Source organism: Oncorhynchus keta, chromosome 18 (assembly GCF_023373465.1).
Source record: "Oncorhynchus keta strain PuntledgeMale-10-30-2019 chromosome 18, Oket_V2, whole genome shotgun sequence".
Classification (NCBI taxonomy): domain Eukaryota; kingdom Metazoa; phylum Chordata; class Actinopteri; order Salmoniformes; family Salmonidae; genus Oncorhynchus; species Oncorhynchus keta.
In genome coordinates, this window is record NC_068438.1 from 35,143,554 (window position 1) to 35,170,371 (window position 26,818).

Consider the following 26,818-nt stretch of genomic DNA (forward strand, 5'->3'; position numbering starts at 1 on the left):
TAGATTGTGATAGATTTTAATCAAGTGCAGTCATATATGAGGAATTACAATAATACAGAGAGACACAGTGTTACATGATCACACAGTAAAGGCACTGGGATAGGCACTCAGCTTTGCATATTATCCACAACTCCTTCCTGCATGCATTTGGCCCCATATACATGGATAATGGATACATACAATATACATAGAATGTTGTTTCCACGTGATTTCAATAAAATTGTTTAGGCAGATACAGTTGCTAGCTCCACCAGTTTGCTTGGAGTAGGGGACTGTGTATATATCTCACCCCAGGTAGAGTAGCAGGCGTATGGGGGACAGATTGAGGACTGGGAGAGTGAACATGTCAGAGTCCCAGGGTGTCTTTCTGCACTTGGCAACCCAGAAGGGTGTTTCCAGCCTGGACACACTCAGACACACTGGCCACTGAAACACACAACATCACCAGGACAGGCATCATTATACTGTGGCATCATGGTGGCAAGGATGGGCAAAATGTATCTTTAACACTTGTTTGAAGACAAAATACCACCAACATTGTATTGTGAATGATTGTATTCAAAATACAAATATATTTGCCATTTAAGTAATATGGTGGATCTCTACTAGGAAATTGCTTTCACGTGAACAATTTATTTCAAATCAGGGCAGAAGGACAAGAGTGGCCAGGACTACGAGTGTAAGCTATAGCTACCTTTCTGAGCCTGGATCCATGATACTGCCTTCATGGCCAGAAACTGCCAATCCTCCTGAGCCTCCATCTTGAAACCATAGAGCCATACCAGGGCTAAAACTGTGGCCCACACCTCCTGGTCCACCTTAGATAGGGAGAGACAGACAGATGAGAGACAGAGAGAGTAAGGGATAGAGAAAGAGAAAGATCATGAGAAAGAGAGAGGAAAGAGGCAGAAGATAAGGACACTGAGACATGAGATTCAGTTCAATGGTCATCATGCCTTTGTCCAGATCTGATGGTCTTTCTGTAGAGCACACGCGCAGACACTCTGTGAAAGTGTATCATCTTGCAGCATGCTCATCTATTTTCGGTTCATCCTGCTGCCTGTCGAAACGTCGTATCAGTTTAATTCTGTGGACCTACCTGTTCAGGCTTTGGCTTGGACACCTCCTCCTCTGTCTTCACCAGCACCTCAGCCAATGCTGCCTCCAGGACCCAGGAACCAGAGGCCTTCTGAAGGGAGATCAGCTGGAGGAGAGGGTCCCTCACAGGCTTAGAGGTTGGGGCTGGAGAGTCTATTGGGATTGGACAACATTATTGAAATCAAAATGCTTCCTTAATGTACATTAATACCTCAACCCGAACTCTAATCCTAACCGTTGCAGTTAAATCCTTTTGCTGTGTCACAATAAAAAATTACGTAGGGAGCATCAAACACAGTAACAATTTGCAGGTATTTGGAATTAGGTTAAAACAGACATTAACTCCTGTCCCAAATTACCTTCATCACAGTCTTCGTCACATTCTAATACTTCACAAGCACCTGAAAAACATATATTCGTTGAATATTCCCATTAACACAAGTCTATCAATAATTGATTAACTACATAATCTAATCACAGTTTACTTCTATCTAAAATAAATCAATATTAATTATGTGATTCCAACACTTCTGTAAAATCTATGAAATGTAAAATAAAGCTATAAAATGTGTATTGTCGAGGGCTTCCTGTGACGCAAGTTAGGAAATGGCTGCCTGATTTTTCATACTGCACATTGGTTGTCCCCCCCCCCCCTAAATTCAAGTATTTACTCTGAGCATTATAGTAACTTAATTTAAAATGGAAAAGAAGAAAGTAGGGAAAGGTTGTGGAGCTACAACAATAGTTTGTGCCAAGACAGGAGAAGCTAAAATCGTAGTCTAAACAGAGATGGCTCATGCTAGCGCAAATAAGCTAGCAGCAGCAAAAGTATCCTAATTTCATGAGGTGATAAAGGAGGATTTGCGCAATGCGCTCACAGGCTTTCAAGAGGAACTTCGAGAAGATGTACAAAAATAACTAAAGGAGTTCAACATGGACATTAACCACAAACTCATAGAAAACAAATAACTTCACAGCATATCTACAAAAATGTGGGGTGCAGATCAGCACATTTGGGAAACAGACACATATAACACTGCAGTCAAGGGTGCACTTGTACAGTCTTTGAAAAGCCATCATGCACTACAGCCAAAAGTGACAGAACGACAGTTTTTCACTTCATAATAACATTATAACTTTATTCCGTGGCAGAGGGCACAGAAAAAGACTGGATGCCCACCTTCGTGGAGGGTCTATTCAAATAAATACTTAATGACACAGACCTGGGACTCGAGAGCACACCGAGCACACAGAGTTCTGGCCTCAAAAACCCCCAGCTGTGTCCCACCAAAACCCATTGTTTTTTCCCGCGCAGCCTGGAAAAAGCCTGTTAACTTCCAAGGCCAACAAGTGTTCTTTGATCATGACTACACGGGAGAAATACTGAAAAGGAAGCAAGGAATTACACCCCTATCAAGAAGGCACTAAAAGACAACGGGATTCACTTTTAAACACCATTCCCGGCAAAAATGTAATGGCCCGGTTACATACGAGCAATGCAGACGAGGCGGCGGAGGACCTGAAGTCGAGGGGAATCTCAGTGAAGTATACCACCAGGAGAAAGTAGTCTTCACCGGCGGAAAGACTCAAGCAAGTCACCTCGGCAAGAGGACGCTCACATTCGACAGAGACTCAGGCATTTCCAGTGAGAAGATGCAAAACACTGAATTAGATTTAACAGACTTAATAGTTACCGCTAGCTGTTAGACATATTGGGTTGTTACGGTTGACAATAGGTAAATGTCTCCCCTATTTTTCCCCAATACTGAGCAAGGGCGAGTAGCCAAAAGTATGTGCCTTTATGGACACATTATGTCTGGTCAACTTAATAACATATCTATTAGCTAACAATGAATGATACAGGGACAACAGGGTGGCAGAAAGGCATATCATGGGGAGGATTCATGATATGCACGTATGACCTATATACACTGCTCAAAAAAATAAAGGGAACACTAAAATAACACATCCTAGATCTGAATGAATGAAATATTCTTTACATAGTTGAATGTGCTGACAACAACATCAGACAAAAATTATCAATGGAAATCAAATTTATCAACCCATAGAGGTCTGGATTTGGAGTCACACTCAAAATTAAAGTGGAAAACCACCCTACAGGCTGATCCAACTTTGATGTAATGTCCTTAAAATGAGTCAAAATGAGGCTCAGTAGTGTGTGTGGCCTCCACATGCCTGTATGACCTCCCTACAACGCCTGGGCATGCTCCTGATGAGGTGGCGGATGGTCTCCTGAGGGATCTCCTCCCAGACCTGGACTAAAGCATCTGCCAACTCCTGGACATTCATTTGTTCAACGTGGCGTTGGTGGATGGAGCTAGACATGATGTCCCAGATGTGCTCAATTGGATTCAGGTCTGGGGAATGGGCGGGCCAGTCCATAGCATCAATGCCTTCCTCTTGCAGGAACTGCTGACACACTCCAGCCACATGAGGTCTAGCATTGTCTTGCATTAGAAGGAACCCAGGGCCAACTGCACCAAAATATGGTCTCACAAGGGGTCTGAGGATCTCATCTCGGTACCTAATGGCAGTCAGGCTACCTCTGGCGAGCACATGGAGGGCAGTGCGGCCCCCCAAAGAAATGCCACCCCACACCATGACTGACCCACCGCCAAACCACTCATGCTGGAGGATGTTGCAGGCAGCAGAACGTTCTCCACGGCGTCTCCAGACTCTGTCACATGTGCTCAGTGTGAACCTGCTTTCATCTGTGAAGAGCACAGGGCGCCAGTGGCGAATTTGCCAATCTTGGTGTTCTCTGGCAAATGTCAAACGTTCTGCACAGTGTTGGGCTGTAAGCACAACCCCCATCTGTGGACGTCGGGCCCTCATACCACCGTCATGGAGTCGGTTTCTGACCGTTTGAGCAGACACATGCACATTTGTGGCCAGCTGGAGGTCATTTTGCAGGGCTCTGGCAGTGCTCCTCCTGCTCCTCCTTGCACAAAGGTGGAGGTAGCGGTCCTGCTGCTGGGTTGTTGCCCTCCTACGGCCTCCTCCACGTCTCCTGATGTACTGGCCTGTCTCCTGGTAGCGCCTCTATGCTCTGGACACTACGCTGAGACACAGCAAACCTTGCCACAGTTCGCATTGATGTTCCATCCTGGATGAGCTGCACTATCTGAGCCACTTGTGTGGGTTGTAGACTCCGTCTCATGCTACCACTAGATTGAAAGCACCGCCAGCATTCAAAAGTGACCAAAACATCAGCCAGGAAGCATAGGAACTGAGAAGTGGTCTGTGGTCACCACCTGCAGAACCACTCCTTTATTGGGGGTGTTTTGCTAATTGCCTATAATTTCCACCTGTTTTCTATTCCATTTGCAGTATGTGAAATGTATTGTCAATCAGTGTTGCTTCCTAAGTGGACAGTTTGATTTCACAGAAGTGTGATTGACTTGGAGTTACATTGTGTTGTTTAAGTGACGAAAAGGGTGCCCTTTTTATTTTTGGTTCCAACAGGTGCGTCACGGATTTTGATATTTGAGTGAGGGGCCTTTCAAATTCCAGAGGCAAGAGACAGTCTACTGACACGGGAGTCCAAATAACAAACGATTTTCCCACTTTGGTTTACCTTTTTATTGTTCTTGTTTTAGAGTTCATTTTTAGGTTCATATTAAGCAGGCTGTTATGGTGCACAGGTTTTATGGTTTATATCGATGAGTCATTGAGAATTTAAAGTCATCAGTCTCAAACGGACTGGGGAGTGCCATCAAGAGAAGTAAGGTAATAGCAAAGAAGAAACGGGAGAGAGTTGACATACTATTCTGGCGGGAAACTTCCTTATCCCCTCCTGAACACGAGAACTCAAGAAAATGGCATATAGGAATACCTTTTTTTCTTCTTATAACATGGGTAGAAGGGGCATTGGAATCTTGATCCCAAATTCAGTTAACTTTGAGTTTATATCAGACGTAAAAGGATATATTTATATTTGTTAAATGTAAACTGGATAACAAGGAATTTACATTATTTAATGCATACGTGCCTCTGGAGAGTGACATGGTCTTGTACAGGAAGGTGTTTGATTTACTGTAATTTCCGGACTATAAGCCGCTACTTTTTTCCCACGCTTTGAACCCTGCGGCTTATATAATGACGTGGCTAATTTATGGATTTTTCCCGCTTTCCCGCCAAAAAACTGAGCACCGTCACATAATGTGACGTAAATCGAGCGCGCTCAAACTTCCATCATTCTGATTACGGTAGTCATTTTGTCACCCTCATCATGGCAAAGACACAGAGAAATGCATATGATGCAGCTTTCAAGTTGAAGGCGATCGATCTGGCTGTTGGAAAAGGAAATAGAGCTGCTGCACGGGAGCTTGGCCTTAATGAGTCGATGATAAGACGTTGGAAACAGCAGAGTGAGGAACTGACTCAGTGCAAAAAGTCAACAAAAGCTTTCAGAGGGAAGAAAAGCAGATGGCCAGAACTAGAAAATGAGCTTGAAGACTGGGTCAACACACAGAGAGCAGACGGCCGAGGTGTTTCAACTGTGCAGATCCGACTGAAAGCCAAAACGATCACCACCGCAATGAAGTTTGAGGATTTTAGAGGTGGACTATCGTGGTGTCTAAGATTTATGAGACGTAAAGGCCTATCCATCAGGGTACAGACGAGTCTGTGTCAGCAGCTCCCTCCCAACTACGAGGAAAAAGTTTCAAACTTCCGCAAATTCACTGATGCAAAGATAGCGGAGCCTATTAATTTTTGTAACAAGCTGTTTCGTTTAAAGGCTGCGTAAAGTTAATTTGTTTCAATGTATCGGTAGGCACCTGCGGCTTATAGACATGTGCAGCTTATTTATGTACAAAATACTTTTTTTTATTTTTATTCAGTGGGTGCGGCTTATATCCAGGTGTGCTTAATAGTCCAGAAATTACAGTAATTGCCACAAAAACTCTGGCACTCTTATCTGTGGAGGGAATTTTAATATGGATTTTAAACTCAAAATAGGACAGCACAAATCAAAATAGGAAAATGAACCTGGTTGCTAAAAAGATCAATAGGATATTACATGATTTAGCACTCCTTCATGTATGGCGTGACATCCATATGTCAGATAGGGAATATGGTTTTTACTCAGCCCGCCACACTGAATACTCCAATTTAGACTACTTTTTTATATGCAGTACAGAAAGGCACAAGCTTAAGGATTGTAGGGTCGGTCAGAGCGACTTATCAGATCATAAGGGTGTTTGCCTAACTCAACTCCTTGATCGCAAACCAATAAATACGGTATAGAGGCTTAATACAAGCATGCTGAATGATGGAAACAAGCACAAAATAACGTTTTCAAAATAAAAGACCCTAAAACAAAGATTACATGCAAATTGGATGAAATACAGAATGCATTTGAGTCATACTATACAAATCTGTACAAGCAACCAGAGAAAGAGCATGTTTTTAAACATACTTCATCCCCCCTCAATTGGGACAGAGCAACATGATAGACTTACTTCAGAAATAACCACTTCAGAAATGAATAATGCAATATCTCCAGGCACTAAGCAAACAAATCTCCAGGCACTAATGGCTTTCCTTCAGAATGGGTTAAGTTTGATGGGACAACAAATTAAACAGTTACATATTATTAAAACATTCCCCAACCAGAAACCGTGGATTGATGGAAGCATTCGCGCAAAACTGAAAGCGCAAACCACTGCTTTGAATCAGGGCAAGGTGACCGGAAACATGACCGAATACAAACAGTGTAGCTATTCCCTCCGCAAGGCAATCAAACAAGCTAAACGTAAGTATAGAGACGTGGGGTCGCAGTTCAAAGGCTAAGACACGAGAGGTATGTGGCAGGGTCTACAGTCAATCATGTACTACAAAAGAAAAACCAGCCCCGTCACGGACCACGATGTCTTGCTCCCAGACAGACTAAACAACTTCTTTGCTTACTTTGAGGACAATACAGTGCCACTGACCAAATCAAATCAAATCAAATGTATTTGACCCTTCGTACATCAGCTGATATCTCAAAGTGCTGTACAGAAACTCAGCCTAAAACCCCAAACAGCAAGCAATGCAGGTGTAGAAGCACGACATGGCCCGCTACCAAAACCTGCGGGCTCTCCTTCACTGCAGCCGACGTTCGTAAAACATTTAAATGAGTTAACCCTCGCAAGGCTGCAGGCCCAGACGGCATCCCTGGCCGCGTCCTCAGAGCATGCGCAGACCAGCTGGCTGGTGTGTTTACAGACACATTCAATCAATCCTTATTCCAGTATGCTGTTCCCACATGCTTCAAGAGGGCCACCATTGTTCCTGTTCCAAAGAAAGCTAAGGTAACTGAGCTAAATGACTATCACCCCATAGCTCTCACTTCCGTCATCATGAAGTGCTTTGAGTGACTAGTCAAGGACCATATCACCTTCACCCTACCTGACACCCTAGACCCACTCCAATTTGCTTACCGCCCCAATAGGCCCACAGACGACGCAATCACAATCACACTGCACACTGCCCTAACCCATCTGGACAAGAGGAATACCTATGTAAGAATGCTGTTCATCGATTACAGCTCAGCATTTAACACCATAGTACCCTCCAAACTGGTCATTAAGCTCGAGACCCTGGGTCTCGACCCCACCCTGGGTCCTGGACTTCCTGACGGGCCACCCCCCCCAGGTGGTGAGGGTAGGTAACAACATCTCCACCCCGCTGATCCTCAACACTGGGGCCCCACAAGGGTGCGTTCTCAGCCATCTCCTGTACTCCCTGTTCACCCACGACTGCGTGGCCATCCACGCCTCCAACTCAATCAAATTTGCAGACGACACTACAGTGGTAGGCTTGATTACCAACAACGACGAGACGGCCTACAGGGAGGAGGTGAGGGCCCTCGGAGTGTGGTGTCAGGAAAATAACCTCATACTCAATGTCAACAAAACAAAGGAGATGATTGTGGACTTCAGGAAACAGCAGAGGGAGCAGCCCCCTATACACATTGACGGGACAGTAGTGGAGAGGGTGGAAAGTTTTAAGTTCCTCGGCGTACACAACATGGACAAACTGAAATGGTCCACCCACACAGACAGCATGGTGAAGAAGGCGCATCAGCAGCTCTTCAACCACAAGAGGCTGAAGAAATTCGGCTTGTCACCAAAAACACTCAAACTTTTACAGATGCACAATCGAGAGCATCACCGCCAGGTACGGCAGCTGCTCCGCCCATAACCGTAAGGCTCTCCAGAGGGTAGTGAGGTCTGCACAACACATCACCGGGGGCAAACTGCCTGCCTTCCAGGACACCTACACCACCCGATGTTACAGGAAGGCCAAAAAGATCATCAAGGACAACAACCACCCAAGCCACTTCCTGTTCACCCCGCTATCATCCAGAAGGCGAGGTCAGTACAGGTGCATCAAAGCGGGGACCAAGAGACTGAAAAGCAGATTCTATCTCAAGGCCATCAGACTGTTAAACAGCCATCACTAATATTGAGTGGCTGCTGCCAATACACTGACTCAACTCTAGCCACTTTAATAATGGAAAAATTGAGGTAATAAATGTATCACTAGCCACTTTAAACAATGCCACTTTATATAATGTTTACATAGCCTACATTACTCTTCTCATATGTATATCATATGTATATACTGTACTCTATACCATCTACTGAATCTTGCCTATGCCGTTCGGCCATCATTCATTAATTTATTTTTATGTACATATTCTTATTAATTCCTTTACACTTGTGTATGAGGTAGTTGTTGTGAAATTGTTAGATGACTTGTTAGATATTACTGCATGGTCGGAACTAGAAGCACAAGCATTTCGCTACACTCGCATTAACATCTGCTAACCATGTTTATGTGACAAATAAAATTTGATTTGATTTACTGGAACCTAATACCTCAACCGCTCCATTATATCGCCAGTGGCTAACTGGGTCACCCTGACACTAATCATCACGGTAAAATATTTGTCCTGTGAATAATAGTCAAAATAAAAAAAATATTTACAAGTTTGCAAATTACAAACCTTGTTTAGAGAAGAATCCAACTTGCACCAGGACACAAGAAACCAGGAGATAAAGGACGAAGAGCAGTATTAGTAACTTCCTCAATCATTCAATGCGCATCACACAAATTAAAATGCATTTCTTTTTTAAAACTAAACAAATCTCCAGGCACTAATGGCTTCCCTTCAGAATGGGCAAAGTTTGATGGGACAACAAATGATCGAAACGGTTACATACTGTTATCTAATACCTCAACCCCCCCATTATAATCGCCAGTGGCTAACTGGGTCACCCTGACCCTAACTGGGTCACCCTGACCCTAACTGGAACCCTGACCCTAATTATCGTGGTAAAATATTTGTGCTGGGAATAATACAGTCAAAATAGAATATTAAAAAGTTTGCAAATTACATACGTTGTTTAGAGAAGAATCCTATTTGCACCAGGACACAAGAAACCAGGAGGTCAAGGACGAAGAGCAGTATTAGTAACTTCCTCAATCATTCAACGAAAATCACAAATTAAAATGTATTTCTTTTTTAAAACTAAACAAGTGTAGTTTAAACGTACCCTTCACCCTAGAGGCGAGCGAACCTTCGGCCTTCTTTTTAGCAGACATACCTTAATACAAATGAACAGTGATTGTATTAAGAGGGTCCAGAATTATTATGTTTATTATAAACTCATAAACGGATACTTATGCATAATTGAAATATGGTAATATCCTCAAATCATGCAAATTTGTTTCTAAACCAAATAGACTTGGTGCTTACTGCTTCTTTTGTGCAACTTACACTTACTCTTTGTGCCGACCACAAACTCTGACGCAGAGCACAGAAGCTGATCAGCTCGGTCATCGAGTTCAGATAGTTTCATACCGCGCTCAAGTACACTACTGCTAAAATCACAATCTGCACAAAACATGAAGATCCACAATACAAATTATAAAGTGGTTAGATTTCCACCCACACCAACAATGGTATTAATTTAAAGAATAAATTAGTCAATTCAATTTGTATAAGTACCTTGTATTGTTTGTTCAAATCAAATGAATCTGCAACAGTAACAATATAACCATGGCAAAGTAGCACAAACCTGTCAGTGAACATCCCCTTAGATTCAACACTGAGAAAGAAGGGAAAAACACAGGTCACTGGGTTACAAACATGAAGGTACACGCACCAAACTCATTAATGACTAAACGATGAGGATTCTGTCTTACACGTGCAGGGGGCACAGATTGAGACACTTCAGCTCGCGGTTACAATTTATTTAGCGCCATTTACATATCTGCATAAAATAATTTCCTCGCACAGCCTCTCCCCATCACACAAACACTCACTCACTTGGTGTGGGGACATGTCTGTGTAGCAGCTGTCCTTGCATGGCCTCTCCCTGTCACACAAACACTCACTCACTTGGTGTGGGGACATGTCTGTGTAGCAGCTGTCCTTGCATGGCCTCTCCCTGTCACACAAACACTCACTCACTTGGTGTGGGGACATGTCTGTGTAGCAGCTGTCCTTGCAGGGCCTCTCCCCGTCACACAAACACTCACTCACTTGGTGTGGGGACATGTCTGTGTAGCAGCTGTCCTTGCAGGGCCTCTCCCCGTCACACAAACACTCACTCACTTGGTGTGGGGACATGTCTGTGTAGCAGCTGTCCTTGCACAGCCTCTCCCCATCACACAAACACTCACTCACTTGGTGTGGGGACATGTCTGTGTAGCAGCTGTCCTTGCATGGCCTCTCCTTGTCACACAACCACTCACTCACTTGGTGTGGGGACATATCTGTGTAGCAGCTGTCCTTGCATGGCCTCTCCCTGTCACACAAACACTCACTCACTTGGTGGGGACATGTCTGTGTAGCAGCTGTCCTTGCAGGGCCTCTCCCCGTCACACAAACACTCACTCACTTGGTGTGGGGACATGTCTGTGTAGCAGCTGTCCTTGCACTTACTCTCCCCGTCACACAAACACTCACTCACTTGGTGTGGGGACATGTCTGTGTAGCAGCTGTCCTTGCAGGGCCTCTCCCCGTCACACAACCACTCACTCACTTGGTGTGGGGACATGTCTGTGTAGCAGCTGTCCTTGCAGGGCCTCTCCCCGTCACACAAACACTCACTCACTTGGTGTGGGGACATGTCTGTGTAGCAGCTGTCCTTGCAGGGCCTCTCCATCTCCTTTGTGGACAGCGATGAAGGCAGTAAAGGCACTGCTCACTCCTGATTGGACGCTGAGCTCTATCACCTTCTCTTTCACTCCCTCCTTCTCATCATCCTGCTCCCTCTCTTCCACCTCCAGGGATTGGATTAGGGTTCGAGCACCCAGCCTGTGGACGGTCATTCTGGAGAGGAGGGATAGAGAGAGGAATTAGAGGAAATAGCGAGAGAGAGAGAAGAGTTAGAGGGATATAGAGATTAAGATGGTGGAGTGGGGGAGAGAAGGGATAGAGAGAGGAATTAGAGGAAATAGCGAGAGAGAGAGAAGAGTTAGAGGGATATAGAGATTAAGATGGTGGAGTGGGGGAGAGAAGGGATAGAGAGATTAAGAGGGTGGAGTGGGGGAGAGGAGGGATAGAGAGATTAAGAGGGTGGAGTGGAGGAGTTGGAGGGATAGAGAGATTAAGATGGTGGAGTGGGGGAGAGGAGGGATAGAAAGATTAAGAGGGTGGAGTGGGGGAGAGGAGGGATAGAGAGATTAAGATGGTGGAGTGGGGGAGAGGAGGGATAGAGAGATTAAGACACACACACACATACATACACATACACATACACACATACACACATATACACACATATACACACATACATATATATATATATATATATATATCAAACCACACTACATAGCTGAAATGCATTAGAAGTGCTGGCACAGTTTCTGTTAATGGAGCATCATAGCAGTGTTGCCTGTAAATAGTGGCACATTCCCTTAATGCATCTGACCAAGGCCTGCAGTGTTGTTTTTACCCAGTGTCCTCTGTAGGCTTAAGACTGAAGCTCAGCTGGTTCTCAACAGGCTGCTTGGCCAGGCTGTACTTCACTGTCACCGAGCCCTCTGTGTCCCCCGAGCTCTGAGCAGGGGAGAGAATGAGAGAGAGCGAGAAAGAGACAGACAGAATGAGAGAAAGAAAACAAGGAAATACAGGGTTGAGTGAAACACGTGGACCGTGACCCAAAAAATAGTTGTCTTGCAAATAAGTTATGACCTTACCAGTGTCATTTGAACATTGACAAACTGCATGTTAAACAATATTAACATTCATAACAGTAGAAGGCAGAGTCCTCACCTTCCCAGTGAGCTGGGCATACAGAAGTGCCCTTTGGCCCTGGAAATCACTCCGATTGGTGGAGACAGAGGGTGACAGACACCTCCTTTGGGACATTCCACTTGACTGAGATGTCCACCACAGCTGGCTGCAGGGCAAACCGGAGAGACTGCATCACCTGAGGGAGGAGTGTTAAGGAGGTGGGAGAGTGGTAAAAATGTCATTAAAAAAGGAAAGAGATAAAACAAGAGAGAATAAGGAAGGTGATAAATGTTTATAACCAATACAGCCCTCAATTTACACATGCACACATACTGATAAGCTCTTACTTTGGGCTGCATCCTGTCCTGTCCTGTGATAAACTGTGCGTGCCCTCTGGCCTGCTTGGCCACCCCAGAAATGAGAGCAGTGCTGGCCCCCTCCCCGATCCCAAAGGAGAAACACCTGACAGGGACACACCCAGGAATCACTATTATTGTTGTTATCAAACACCAAAATCCTTATCACTTGTATCATTTTCTTGTCCTCGTGGGGTGACTGAAAACACAGACAGGTTGGGTAGGTTTACTTTAGATTGGGTTTTACAATTCATCTTTTGAGTCAAAAAGACCAGTGTTTAGACCTTTACTTTCCAGACAGGTGCAATGGGTTCTGTAACAAACTCTATTAAAACCAGTTAGTCCAATTCTTTCAGGTGGGAGGTGACAGAGCTAGCTATGGGATCTCTGCCCAAACGAGGTAATGATAGGGGAAACAGTGCTTGTGGGCCCACCTGTGAGAACCGGCATTCGTCTTCACCAGATCCAGGACTTCCTTGGTGTTCCCCACCTCACCGTCAGTGAACAAGAAGAGCTGTGGAGGACAGAGCGGGTATGTTGATAATGTGTCAACGTTAAATAATGTACGTGCAGCACTGATACTGAGAATGTTTCCTGAGTAACCAAAAACACAGGTCTATTTGGTGTCCCAGTAATACCACACTCAAAATACACTGTTTTCTAGGGTGGTACTCTGTAACTAAACATGCCCAAAGCCCAAAAGGGAATTCCCTCATGGTCTAAGACATTGGTTGCTCCCGTGGGAGACCAGGGTTCATAGCCTGCGCGTTACACATGGAAAGGTGGGAGGAGTTTCAGGTGTTTCAAGAGGAACCTGTATGAATCACTGTGTGTGTGTGTGTGTGTGTGTGTGTGTGTGTGTGTGTGTGTGTGTGTGTGTGTGTGTGTGTGTGTGTGTGTGTGTGTGTGTGTGTGTGTGTGTGTAAGGTATATAGAAGGCCAATGAGTGAGATGATAAGAAACAAATATTCAAATGCCACTCCACAATGATACAATAACTGACAGATTTTTGTTGACCACTCAGATAGTTGAGACACTAAAAAACAAACCTAGTCAAACATGGTACAGTGGTTCCTTTGGCATCATCAAAAATACATCATCTGTATTTTGGGTAACAGTCTTTATACATTGCGTCATCTATACACGTATGCATAAACTAAAGTAGATAAAAGGACATTCAGAAACTTACAAAGAAATGTCTGTTGGAGGATACAGTGGCAGGCCTCAGCAAAGGCATTTACATTATTGTTACCTGATAACATTGCACACAATTTATTATTTTCATCTAGATCATTTTAACTATCATTTTGGCTGGACAGCTGACGAAAAACATCATCCCGACTGTCATTGTATAACCCACAGTAAAGCAACGCATGAGGTTCTGTTACAATGGAAGCATTGTTACAGAAAGTACAGACATTTCTCTGTGGGAGTGTTTGTGAATATTATTATTTTTATTCAACTAGGCAAGTCAGATAAGAACAAATTCTTATTTACAATGACTGCCTACCCCGGCCAAACGCTAATCTGGACAACGATGGGCCAATTGTGTGCCGCCCTATGGGACTCCCAATCACGTCCGGTTGTGATACAGCCTGGAATCGAACGAGGGTCTGTAGTGACGCCTCTAGCACTGAAATGCAGTGCCTGAGACTGCTGTGCCTCTCGGTCTAAGGCACTGTAAGGAATGTAAGGTGTGTTAGATACCTGTCTGGGCTGGTCGGGGAGGCAGGGCTGGCTGTAGATATGTTTTAAAGGCTGGAGGATCTCTGTACCTCCCAGGTCAGCCCTCATTTCTTTCACCTTCTGCAGAGCCTCATCCATAGTCTTCTGGCTGTACTCCACACTCTTACTGATGTCCAGATAGATATACACACACAAGGTCAAAGGGTCATCACCACAACATAATACAGACCCAAGCCATGGACATTTGAATCCTTCACCTACCTGCTGCAAATTATTAGATGTAAAACAAGATTGAAACAGGGGTTGGAAGGAGAAAACACTCACGGAAAGAAGGACTCATAACTGGACCCAAAGCCGATGATGTTGAAGTAGCAGCCCATGGGCAGGCTTTTCAGCAAGAGCAGCAGAGTTTCCTGCAAGAGAGAAGTCCAACAAGTGTCTTTACTCTTCAATAAACCTTATAAGACAGTCTTAAAGAACTAGTACAGAGTAACCACTGTACTGGATTTAACTCCAAACTACCATGTGGTGAATCCTGTGCAGATTGAGCTGTTCATTCACTAGAATAGGGTTGCTGTGTGTGTGTGTGTGTGTGTGTGTGTGTGTGTGTGTGTGTGTGTGTGTGTGTGTGTGTGTGTGTGTGTGTGTGTGTGTGTGTGTGTGTGTGTGTGTGTGTGTGTGTGTGTGTGTGTGTGTGTGTGTGTGTGTGTGTGTGTGTGTGTGTACCCTGGCACTGCCAATACGGCCCTGTGACCCAGACCCAAAGTGCATGGGGCATTCCATGCTGCCAGAGCGATCCACTACGAACAGGAACTCCCCGTGTGAGGTCATAGATGACATCACATCCTTGGGGAACTCTGGGTACAAGCTCAGCATGACCACTGGGTCACCCATCAGAGAGCCTGGGGGAGAAAGAGAACGAGAACGAGAGAAAGAAATAAGTGTCCAAAAGTTTTTCTCCATTTCTATTGGACGCCTCTCCTTCAGTCTCACCATGTCCCTCTCTATAAACATGGATGACGGTAGTAGACTAGACTACTCATTGATCTCATCTACACCAATCTACAACAGAGTACACCCCCCTCACCTGGCTTGGCAGAAGCCTGTGCTGCCTCCACTATAGCAGTAGGCTGATGGGTGTCTTGGTAATACAACAACAGCTCAACATCCCGGTCAAACTGATGACCTGCAGCCAGACTGACCTGCAGTTAGAACATTCACATGAAGGCAGAGCAGTCAGAGAGGGAATTGAACAACTATGAAGGATTCTGATGGTTTATGGTGCTAGTGAGAGTGCAAGCACACAGACATACACAGTGTACACATTCATACGTACGTAAAGCAACACACTTACACATGAACACACACACACAGTACCGTGGCTTGGGTTTTCTCTGTGTTGAGGTAGTTGAGTGGGTCCAGGGGACAGTTGGACTCTACTCCAGAGATGGGATGAGGGGACGACACATGGGCACGGAGGGACAGACTGTAGGGGACAGAACCAGCGGGCACCGAGGACACCTGGGCACTGCCAGCACTACCACTGTCTGACCCTTAGAGAGAGATGGGTGAGGGAGAGAGGAAGAGAGAGGGGCGAGAGACCCACAGATTCAAATGTTTTTGTTCCAGCCCAACACTAACACTCCTTTCATCTCATCAACAACTCACCAAGACTTTGATTAATTCAATAATGATTCAATCATTAAAACGGGAAAGTAACGAAAGCCTGCACCATCCCCTGTGGGTCTCCAATAGCAGGACTGAAGACCACTGCCCTATGGGACCAGGTACTGGTTCCTAGTCACACTGCTGCCCACAAGGTTTCTACTTTGTTTTGCACTGCCCTATGATGTATTAGTGGTTTGTGTCTCTATACAGGGGCCCATGTTCTTACCCTGGGGTTGGTAACGGGGGTTGAGCACAGCGGGCAGGCAGAGCCTCAGGCCGTCGTCAGCCTGTACAGCCAGCTCTGTCACATAGTCCAGGCTGACAGAGGCCTTCTCCCCTGGAGGCAGACTGCCCACACTCAGCTTGAACACGTCCGGGCTCTCATCACTCTCCTCCAATAGGAAAGCCTGCTGGCCCGAACTCAATGCATCATCATACTGCTCCTGTGCCTGAGGAGGGACAGAGGACCACAAGGACGCATCATCAGCCTGACACAGTATAGTACAGCAGCATACATCCAGGGGAGGGTGCCGTCTGACTGACACTAGTCAGGTCAATGGAGTTTGACAGAGAGTCGCTTTGACAAAGCAGTAGGTTGGGAACCAGTTTTACAGGGTCAAAGTCTAATACTGAGAGCAGAGAGCTGTCAACAAACATCTGAATAACTTTTGAAGGCCCCTAGGTCATAGACTGCTGGTTAACCATAAAGTGATAATAATAAGTAATGGATTGGATTTATATAGAGCCTTTCTACCAACTGAGGTACCACAAGCACTTTACATAGTAAGGGGGGAACTCATCTCATCCACCATCAATGTATAGTACCCAGCAACCATTTTGTACCAGAATGCTCACCACACACCAGATAACATGATGGAGGTGAGGAGTGATATTTACCAATTAAGAATGAAGGGATTATTAGGTTGCCATGGAACTGAGTTGCTCTTAAAACTGTGTAGTAAACACTCTAATTACACTAGTAACAACATTTGTACTAACATATTATTGATTGGTATTAACATGAAATCAACCCAAATCCTGCAATAAAGTATACTTTTGTAGATCTCAGAAAATTTCATAAAAATGTCTATAGTTGCATTTGTCTCATTATTGACTTGTCATCTCTCCTCACCTTCTGTTTCTCCTGAACCTCAGCCACCACCTCAGTCTGTCCTATCTTTGCGCTGAACCTGCAGACAGCAGCCTCTCCCGGCAGAGGGAAAACAAAGATGGCCTCCAGAGGACTCTGCTCCTGGTTCTCATACTGCAGAGTGGAGCTCACAGTGGCCACATGCCCCTGCACACTCACTTCCACAGCAATACTCTTCAGAGGCACTGAGAGAAGGAGGGATGGATTGAGCAGATGGAAGAGAGAACTGACAATGACAATGTTTGGGAACAACTTGGAAATAGTCAATGTAATTCATGGCTCATCTCATGTAAATGTTTAATTTAGTGAAAAACAATATAAATGTTCTGAAGTATTTATTTCATAAAAAGGAAGAGAAACAGACACTGGAAGTAAACAATCATGTCTGCTTTCAAACCGTACCTGGTTCATTCTTGACAGTTACCAATCCACAGCAGTTCACCATTTTGGCTCCTGTATGGAGAAGTCAGGTGTCATATCATTGTCCTTTTACCGGCATCTTACATGAATAAAGTTAATTGCAGTACAACAGTAAACAGTTAATGGTAATATGCCAAGTGTCTATGATGAATTGTTTTATAAAGGCAGCCACAGAATGCAACCACTGACAGTAGGATGACAGTCATTGAGAGGTTTATCTAACCATGTTGGCAGGGCCCTCCAACAATGTTCCCTAAACATTTTTTTTTACCACGGAGCAAATTTCAAGTCTGCTGAAAGCAAACTGGACATGTTTTAAATATTGTGTAACTTCCAGCACGCGTTTAATTGTGAACACAGAGGCTGTACCCACTTTCAGTTACAGTTTTAACCGTGTCCAAGTAGGCTACTGTGGCCATTTGATCCTACTGAAGGTCTACCAGAGTGGCCTACCATCAAAACAATGGAGAAAAATGCATCCCATAACATTTTAACATGGAAATAGCTGTTCTATCATTCAGCCTACAGTCACAGCCAATGTGTGGTGTTCAATGTATGAATACATTACATGAGACTTAAAAAAAATAATAATTATAGATCTTTTTTAAACATGCAGGGCTTGACATTAACCTGTTTATCCACTTGTCCTTCATATAAGGAGGTGAATGAAAATGTTGTGTTTGATGCAATAAATCACTTTACAAAATATAATGCATTATTATTCCCATACCATTATTACAGAGAATCAGACAAATTATGCTACCCTCTGCCTATTGGCTACTTAGCGTATTCAAGCACACATTGTGTGCTCTTGTAGGAAGCATTCACTCCCCTATTTCTGACTACAAATGATCTATAACAACTGGGCTAATTACTAACGAGCAAAGGATATGAACAAAATTTGCACATGCAACTTTCTTCTCAAATCAAGCACAGCTACTCACGTTCACAGCTGTAAACACAGACCAGTTAAAAGTAAATTGCACACATCCATATATGGCAATAGTGTATTGGCATATAAGCCTGCTGCAACTCTGATTGTTAATGCTGCACCGGTCTGTGTAGTGTAGGGGCTGAGACGTGCACAAAAGGAGTACCATAGAATCCTGCTCTGGTGCCTTCTGCCTACAACAAAATCTCTTGCATAGTATGTTTTGGTGTGTTGCATTTAAAGTGGCTAATATTACGTCAATTCGATCCCAATTGACACGGTAAAGGGAAATGCTGATGGTGTTAACAGGGAAAACTCTAGAGAGTAGAGAAGTTCAATCTTGTGGCTCTCTCGGTGGACAGGTATTTATTCTGGGGTCTACTGCTACCAACATTCAGTTGTTGCACCAATCACATGATTTGGTCTCACTTTTTATAATTGATAATTACCTGGCCTGTGTCCCATAATGAGCCTGCCTTTAATCAGTGGACACCACTCATTTTTATTACAACACACCTGTCATAGTTGTTTTCTTTACTAAAGTAGAGGTTTATTATTATTGCTAAAGGTACAGCATAGGTGTAAAAATAACTGTTTTAGCAAGAGATTACCTAAGAAAGTAGCAGAAATATGCAGAAAGTAGTTTTGAATGCATTTTATTGAAGGGAAACAATAACAGTCAAACATTTTTGGCAACATAGTGATATATTCTTATATACTGTACAATGAGTAATTCAACTACAAAATACTAGTCTTCTCCCATTTTTTTAAACTATTGCCCCCACCCACGAGGTGTATAAACAACAATAAATACAAATACAATAAGATAGATACAAAACAACAACATGAAGAACAGAAATCAATCAACTGTAATTAGCACATGTAGGACAATATGCAAGTGTGTGTGCATGGACTTAGCAGATGTATTTCTCACATGTGCAGCACATCGTATTTGTTTTACAGTCCTTCTTTTGGGGGGCAGATTGCACCGTTTATTTTTACTTAACTAGGCAAGTCAGTAAAGAACAAATTCTTATTTACAATGACAGCCTACCCCAGCCAAACCCTAACACGGACGACTTTGGGCCAATTGTGCGCCGCACTATGGTACTCCCAATCACGGCCGGTTGTGATACAGCCTGGAATCTAACCTGGGTCTGTAGTCACGCCTCTAGCACTGAGATGCAGTGCCTTAGACAACTGCACCACTCGGAGCCCATATAAATAAACAAGAAAACAAAGACTGCACTGTCCAAATGTTTCAACACTCATAAGATCCCAAAATGAGTAGTGAACATATTTGAATTCATCAAAACTGTAGTTCCAGTTCTTAAGAATGGGGGAGCGGAGGTAGGAGTAAATTCATTCAGGCAATTCATGCTTTGGTCTGCATGCCAGTGTTAGTTCCTGTTCTTAAGAATGGGGGAGCGGAGGTAGGAGTAAATTCATTCAGGCAATTCATGCTTTGGTCTGCATGCCAGTGTTAGTTCCTGTTCTTAAGAATGGGGGAGCGGAGGTAGGAGTAAATTCATTCAGGCAATTCATGCTTTGGTCTGCATGCCAGTGTTAGTTCCTGTTCTTAAGAATGGGGGAGCGGAGGTAGGAGCGGAGGTAGGAGTAAATTCATTCAGGCAATTCATGCTTTGGTCTGCATGCCAGTGTTAGTTCCTGTTCTTAAGAATGGGGGAGCGGAGGTAGGAGTAAATTCATTCAGGCAATTCATGCTTTGGTCTGCATGCCAGTGTTAGTTCCTGTTCTTAAGAATGGGGGAGTGGAGGTAGGAGTAAATTCATTCAGGCAATTCATGCTTTGGTCTGCATGCCAGTGTTAGTTCCTGTTCTTAAGAATGGGGGAGCGGAGGTAGGAGTAAATTCATTCAGGCAATTCATGCTTTGGTCTGCATGCCAGTGTTAGTTCCTGTTCTTAAGAATGGGGGAGCGGAGGTAGGAGTAAATTCATTCAGGCAATTCATGCTTTGGTCTGCATGCCAGTGTTAGTTCCTGTTCTTAAGAATGGGGGAGCGGAGGTAGGAGTAAATTCATTCAGGCAATTCATGCTTTGGTCTGCATGCCAGTGTTAGTTCCTGTTGGATTGGGTTGGGAAGGGATGGAATGGCATCACAGAGAGAAGTCACTGGCCAGGGAAAGCTCCACACAGCCAGTCCAGGTCACATGGTCAGAATGGTATAAAAAGGCAGTCCTGACTGTGGTTGGGAAAGAAGGCCTTTGACAGCTGTGCCAAGAAAGTGCTCCTTCATTGAAGCAGAATGCTTTAGTGCAAATGGATTGGATTGAACTAAGCCTGGGGATCTGCCATTGAACTATTGAACTGCCATTGAACTGCCATTGAACTGCCATTGAACTGCCATTGAACTGGATTGAAGTTGTAAGAAGGTTTCCCTGTCGGCTCTAACATGGGTTGGAAAAAGGTACCCATATAGTATTACCATTTGCACCTGCTATCAGTTCAAGTAAAACAGTCCTTGGTTAAGGTTGTATTATTCCAATGGAAGTTTATGAATTGTTCTGGATGAGGAAAGAGCATCTTCTACTCCATCTTGTGGTCAGTTACACACACACTTCCAATGTAGCTCTGCAATGTCTTCTGCAACACATGCTATTGAAGTTGAAATGTACAATGATTAGGTAAAGGGTGAGGGTAGGGATGTCCCAAGGATTCAACCAACACTTTGAACCACTCAACAACCAACTGTTTCAAAGCTGCACATTCTTTTTGCCAGACAGAGACTATCTATGGCAGGGTTCCCTAGATGGTGGCCCACAGATCAGTCAACAAATTATTTGTAATTATGTTCAGCTCCCCATCCATCTACTCAAGAAAAATATGTCCTGTGGCTGAATCTAGTTGATGATCCCTGATATACAGGCTGTGTGTACAGCGCACGTGTGAATAATAATCTACATAACCAACAAACAGCTTCGGTAATCCATCTGTAATTGAATAAATTAAATAGGTTGATTAAAAATAGCATTATTACAAACATTTTTTTTTTTTTAACTGGCACTGACAGGGATGATCATCTGGCCTGGAGTGTTTAGCTTCACTGTGCAGCCCTGTACGTGGAACCCTGACCCACGCACTGACAGGGGCATTCCCGTGCTAATGTTGCTTCTTCATTAAATTGGTTTAAGTTTGTATCAAGCCCTGGTTGATCATGCACCAGAACTGCTGGTTGCTGAAAAAGAACATTGCTTTGTACAGTAATACAATATTGGTCTTTCCAGAACATACAGTAATTCCTGAAAAAACAGAAGCTTTGTGCAGAAATTTACATTTTCAAGCATGAAGTTATTGTTAACAACAAAGTATGAAACCACAGCAGCCTGATGCAATAATGTCAATATATGTCCAGCCAGTGTAATCTCTGGTTGAACTGGTAAAATCAGACTGTTAAACAGCCACCACTAACATTGAGTGGCTGCTGCCAACACACTGTCATTGACACTGACCCAACTCCAGCCACTTTAATAATGGGAATTGATGGGAAATGTAAATATATCACTAGCCACTTTAAACAATGCTACCTTATAAAATGTTACTTACCCTACATTATTCATCTCATATGCATATGTATATACTGTACTCTACATCATCGACTGCATCCTTATGTAATACATGTATCACTAGCCACTTTAACTATGCCACTTTGTTTACTTTGTCTACATACTCATCTCATATGTATATACTGTACTCGATACCATCTACTGTATGCTGCTCTGTACCATCACTCATTCATATATCCTTATGTACATATTCCTTATCCCCTTATACTGTGTATAAGACAGTAGTTTTGGAATTGTTAGTTAGATTACTTGTTGGTTATCACTGCATTGTCGGAACTAGAAGCACAAGCATTTCGCTACACTCGCATTAACATCTGCTAACCATGTGTATGTGACAAATAAAATTTGATTTGATTTGATTTTTTAAAATAGAATGGAATGCAATAGTCAATAATAAATAGTACTGTTAGGAGATTTGGAGAGACCGGGTAAGTCAATTACTAATACTCTTAGTAAAAGTATTTATCTTCAACACGCAATCTGTAGATTTTATACGATTAGATAGATTGAAATTGTACATTAAACATCACAGCATAGTTGAAAGATATGTGTTGCGTAGAAAAACACGAAGTGGGTGGCCAGCAGAGAGATGGGATGGGCTGAGGGAAGCTGAGGGTTGGTGTGTGGAATTGGAGACAAGTGGGAGTGAAGTTGCTGTGTGAGAGAGAGAGAAAAAAAGTCTAAATAAAACATAGTAAAAGTAGAATGACACTAAGTGGCAGTGTTTTTACAACTAATGCCAGTTTGCCTGAGGCTGATTCCATGCAGGTGTTTGTACACATGCATATGCACACACTCGCATTCAAATAAACACATACAAGAACACACACATACATGTAATAGTGCCAGAAATGCACACAAACAAAGTAGGCATCGCTGTTATGATTTCAGTTGTCCTTGATGTCCTTTGTTTAAAATGTATTCTAAAAAAAATATTTAAAAAAAAAGTGTATTGTTGTTTGCTGTTTTCTTCTGTCTTTTTTCTCTTTAGTTCATTCTCTTGGTTGTTGGTGCAGTCGGGGGGTTCTTGGGGATGGGGAATGGAATTAATTGTATCTATTTATTTTTTAGGTGGGGGGGGACTGTGGGATGGGCCTCGAATGGTTGAGGGACGGCTATTGGGGAACTGTGTGGGGGGGATCTTGGAGGGTTTGGGTTTCACAAGATTGTGATCATGAAAAAGGAAACTTACATATTTTATATCCCTATCATGCACATGCACCCTCACACAAGGATGGCTCTGTTGCGGAAAGACTGATACATGTTTGATAGTGTCTTGATGCTGTATTGTTTGTCCTTCATGTTCTAATACTTTAATGTTACCCCTTCCTTGTGTTTTTTGTAATAAATAATTATTTAAAAAAAAAAAATATATATATATATATAGTCAATAATGTCAGGAGGTAGGCCTACCTGCCACCTGGAGGTCAGGTATGTAATCTTTCAGAGATTTAGGCTACCACAAACGGAGTTACAGATGCAAGTAAACATTTAACACTAGTTTGATCAACCAGGATTATATAAACATTTTGCAAGAAGCTTCTCAGAACAAACACACACACTTGCATTTAGGCTACTTTATCCCATCATACCCGAGGTAGAATATGCAATAGTGCAACATTAACCACAGCAGATAAATAAGTTCGAGCCTGTGATTCATGTCTGTTCAGGGGAGACCAGGGGCAATTGTAACCGGAGGCAAATTAAACACCTTGAATTTCTACAAACCGATACAAGCTAGAGTGATGAAACTCACTCAGTATGCCCATTTTGGTCCTATCCCGGCTTGAAAAGTCTCACTATCTGCATGTTTTATGGGCAAATGTTTGCGCTTTTGGGGGTGGGGGGGGACTATGTCATTGTACTGTCCTGAGCATTAACATCTATATGTTGGATAGCATGAATGACATGACTATTGTTGTCTCTTGATAGGCCCGTGAGGTTGTCAAGACTGCTAGGGTTGGAGCAATTGTAGCGCAGTATTAAAATGATCCTGAGCCAAGCAGCTGAATTATGAAAACAAGTGATTTTATCCTGAAGATGGTACGAATTCTACAAAAAATGTCTTTAAATAGCCTTGCTGTCCTGTAGAGCAATGGTTTCCCAACCTTATTCAGTTAATGTAACACCAAGTACATTTTGCTCTGTTCAGAGTACCACTGAAGTACCCCCTTATGTATATTTTACCAGTAGGCCTATGGTCTCATGAGTCTTCTCAAGTACCCCCTGTGGATGGGCCAAGTACTCCCAGAAGTGGAAAGCCAAATAAGTTGCAAACAATATATTCTGGGCACCATCAGACTACTCAAGATGTTTTGAGAGGAACAAAATGTTCATGCAGAAACAGGGGTGTAACTGTAAATATTGGTTACGTAAAGAAATAGCTATATATGATGATGATATGTAGCCTAGGAAGCCAATAATGCGTGTTCGATATGCACTAGGCTAGATATGCACATTGGTTGCCTAGGCTAGATAATTTGCTAATTCATAAACGTTAATGATATACAGTAATATTTCCAACAATTGTTTACAGACAGACTATTTTGCATATAATTCACTGTGTCACAATTCCAGTGGGTCAGAAGTTTGCATACACTAAGTTGACTGTGCCTTTAAACAGCTGGAGAAATTCCAGAAAATTATATCATGGCTTTAGAAGCTTGGAGATGTACCTGTGGATGTATTTCAAGGCCTACCTTCAAACTCAGTGCCTCTTTGCTTGACATCATGGGAAAATCCAAAAAAGAAATCAGCCAAGACCTCAGAATTTTATTTTTAGACCTCCAGAAGTCTGGTTCATCCTTGGTAGCAATTTCCAAATGCCTGACGGTGCGGCTTTCTTTTATTTTCAAGTTTCTACTCCGCTAGCCAGCACCTCGTCTTAATAGGTGTGCGTTTCTTTTTCTTCTAGATCAAACGCCTGAAGGTACCACGTTCATCTGTACAAACAATAGTACGCAAGTATAAACACCATGGGACCACGCAGCCGTCATACCGCTCAGGAAGGAGACGCCTTCTGTCTCCTAGAGATTAACGTACTTTGGTGCGAAAGGTGCAAATCAATCACAGAACAACATCAAAGGACCTTTTGAAGATGCTGGAGGAATATTCACAGTAAAACAAGTCCTATATCAACATAACCTGAAAGGCCGCTCAGCAAGGAAGAAGCTACTGCTCCAAAACTGCCATAAAAAAGCCAGACTACGGTTTCCAACTTCACATGGGGACAAAGATTGTACTTTTTGGAGAAATGCCCTCTAGTCTGATGAAACAAAAATGTTTGGCCATAATCACCATCGTTATGTTTGGAGGAAAAAGGGGAGGCTTGCAAGCCAAAAAACACCATCCCAACCGTGAAGCACAGGGGTGGCAGCATCATGTTGTGGGGATGTTTTGCTGCAGTAGTAACTGGTGCACTTCACAAAATAGATGGCATCATGAGGTGGGGAAATTGTGGATATATTTAAGTAACATCAAGACATCAGTCAGGAAGTTAAAGCTTGGTCGCAAATGGGTCGTCCAAATGGACAATGACCCCAAGCATACTTCCAAAGTTGTGGCAAAATGGCTTAAGGACAACAAAGTCAAGGTATTGGAGTGGCCAACACAAAGCCCTGACCTCAATCCTATAGAAAATGTGGGCAGAACTGAAAAAGTGTGTGTGAGCAAGGAGGCCTACAAACCTGACTCAGTTACACCAGCTCTGTCAGGAGGAATGGGCCAAAATTCACCCAACTTAATATGGAAAGCTACCTGAAACATTTGACCCAAGTTAAACCATTTAAAGGCAACGCTACCAAATACTAATTGAGTGCATGTAAACCTCTGACCCACTGGGTATGTAATTAAATAAAAGCTGAAATAAAAATCACTATTATTCTGACATTTCACATTCTTAAAATAAAGTGGTGATCCTAACTGACCTAAAACATGGATTTTTTACTAGGATGAAATGTCAGGAATTGTGAAACTGAGTTTAAATGTATTTGGCTAAGGTGTATGTGAACTTCTGACGTCAACAATAAATAAATAAATAAATTAAGTGAGTTTATTTTTTAAAGTTTATCAGGGGGTGCTGCAGCACCCTCAACACCCCTACTTCAAGCAGCTATGGATGGAAGTGTCTTACATAAGAAAATGACTGGCCTAGTTCAAGTGGGCTCCGGGCAATAGAGTAACACACACAAAATCACAATTGCCTCTGGTCTCCCCAAAATGATTAATTTCTGAACGTTCTGTAACGTTGCGCACTCTAGAACAGACACTGAGGCGTGGTCACTTTGCTCGTTGCTCCGCTGTCATTGCGTTAATTCTAGCAACCTAAACCTCCATAAAATACATCCATAAAATAAGTATGGTATGATATGTGGATGTAATCAAAATGAATGGCTATTTCTGTCTAACATTTATTGGCCACCAACATTAATAAGCAAAGTAGGTTCATGCCATTTCAACATATGTTGAATATTTTGAGATAAATAGGAGAATCATCCTATAAACGACGCAGTCATGTAACATATTACCTTGACATATGTGATAGGCTAGTTTTCAATGGTTTCCTTTTACTGGTCCTGGAGATAAAAATCTAACCGTTTCAACGTTCCCGTAGCATTAACATCCGAGTAGGCTACTTCTTCCTGGTATATAAAGATTAACGTCAAT

At 43.1% G+C, this 26,818-nt stretch overlaps 2 protein-coding genes across 2 annotated transcripts in view; both read right to left on the reverse strand.

Annotated features, from left to right (window-relative positions):
• LOC118375350 (von Willebrand factor A domain-containing protein 5A-like) overlaps nt 1-26,811 on the reverse strand; it is a 58,267-nt gene extending 31,456 nt beyond the window's left edge. Inside the window, exon 1 of the mRNA XM_052467990.1 lies at nt 26,680-26,811. The gene's annotated coding sequence lies outside the window, so the exon portion shown is untranslated. The remainder of the gene's footprint in view (nt 1-26,679) is intronic.
• On the reverse strand, nt 1-26,818 carry LOC118375353 (von Willebrand factor A domain-containing protein 5A-like). The gene is given in 24 exon segments (XM_052467988.1): nt 1-426; nt 695-818; nt 1,100-1,251; nt 1,458-1,499; nt 9,119-9,139; nt 9,514-9,531; nt 9,669-9,719; nt 9,893-10,009; nt 10,194-10,223; nt 11,235-11,452; nt 12,078-12,181; nt 12,398-12,461; nt 12,463-12,554; nt 12,706-12,820; nt 13,149-13,228; nt 14,422-14,566; nt 14,725-14,813; nt 15,127-15,302; nt 15,488-15,602; nt 15,778-15,953; nt 16,295-16,517; nt 17,201-17,403; nt 17,621-17,671; nt 26,680-26,818. Coding segments are annotated over 23 exon segments (2,478 nt in total). The 5' UTR covers nt 17,664-17,671; nt 26,680-26,818; the 3' UTR covers nt 1-346.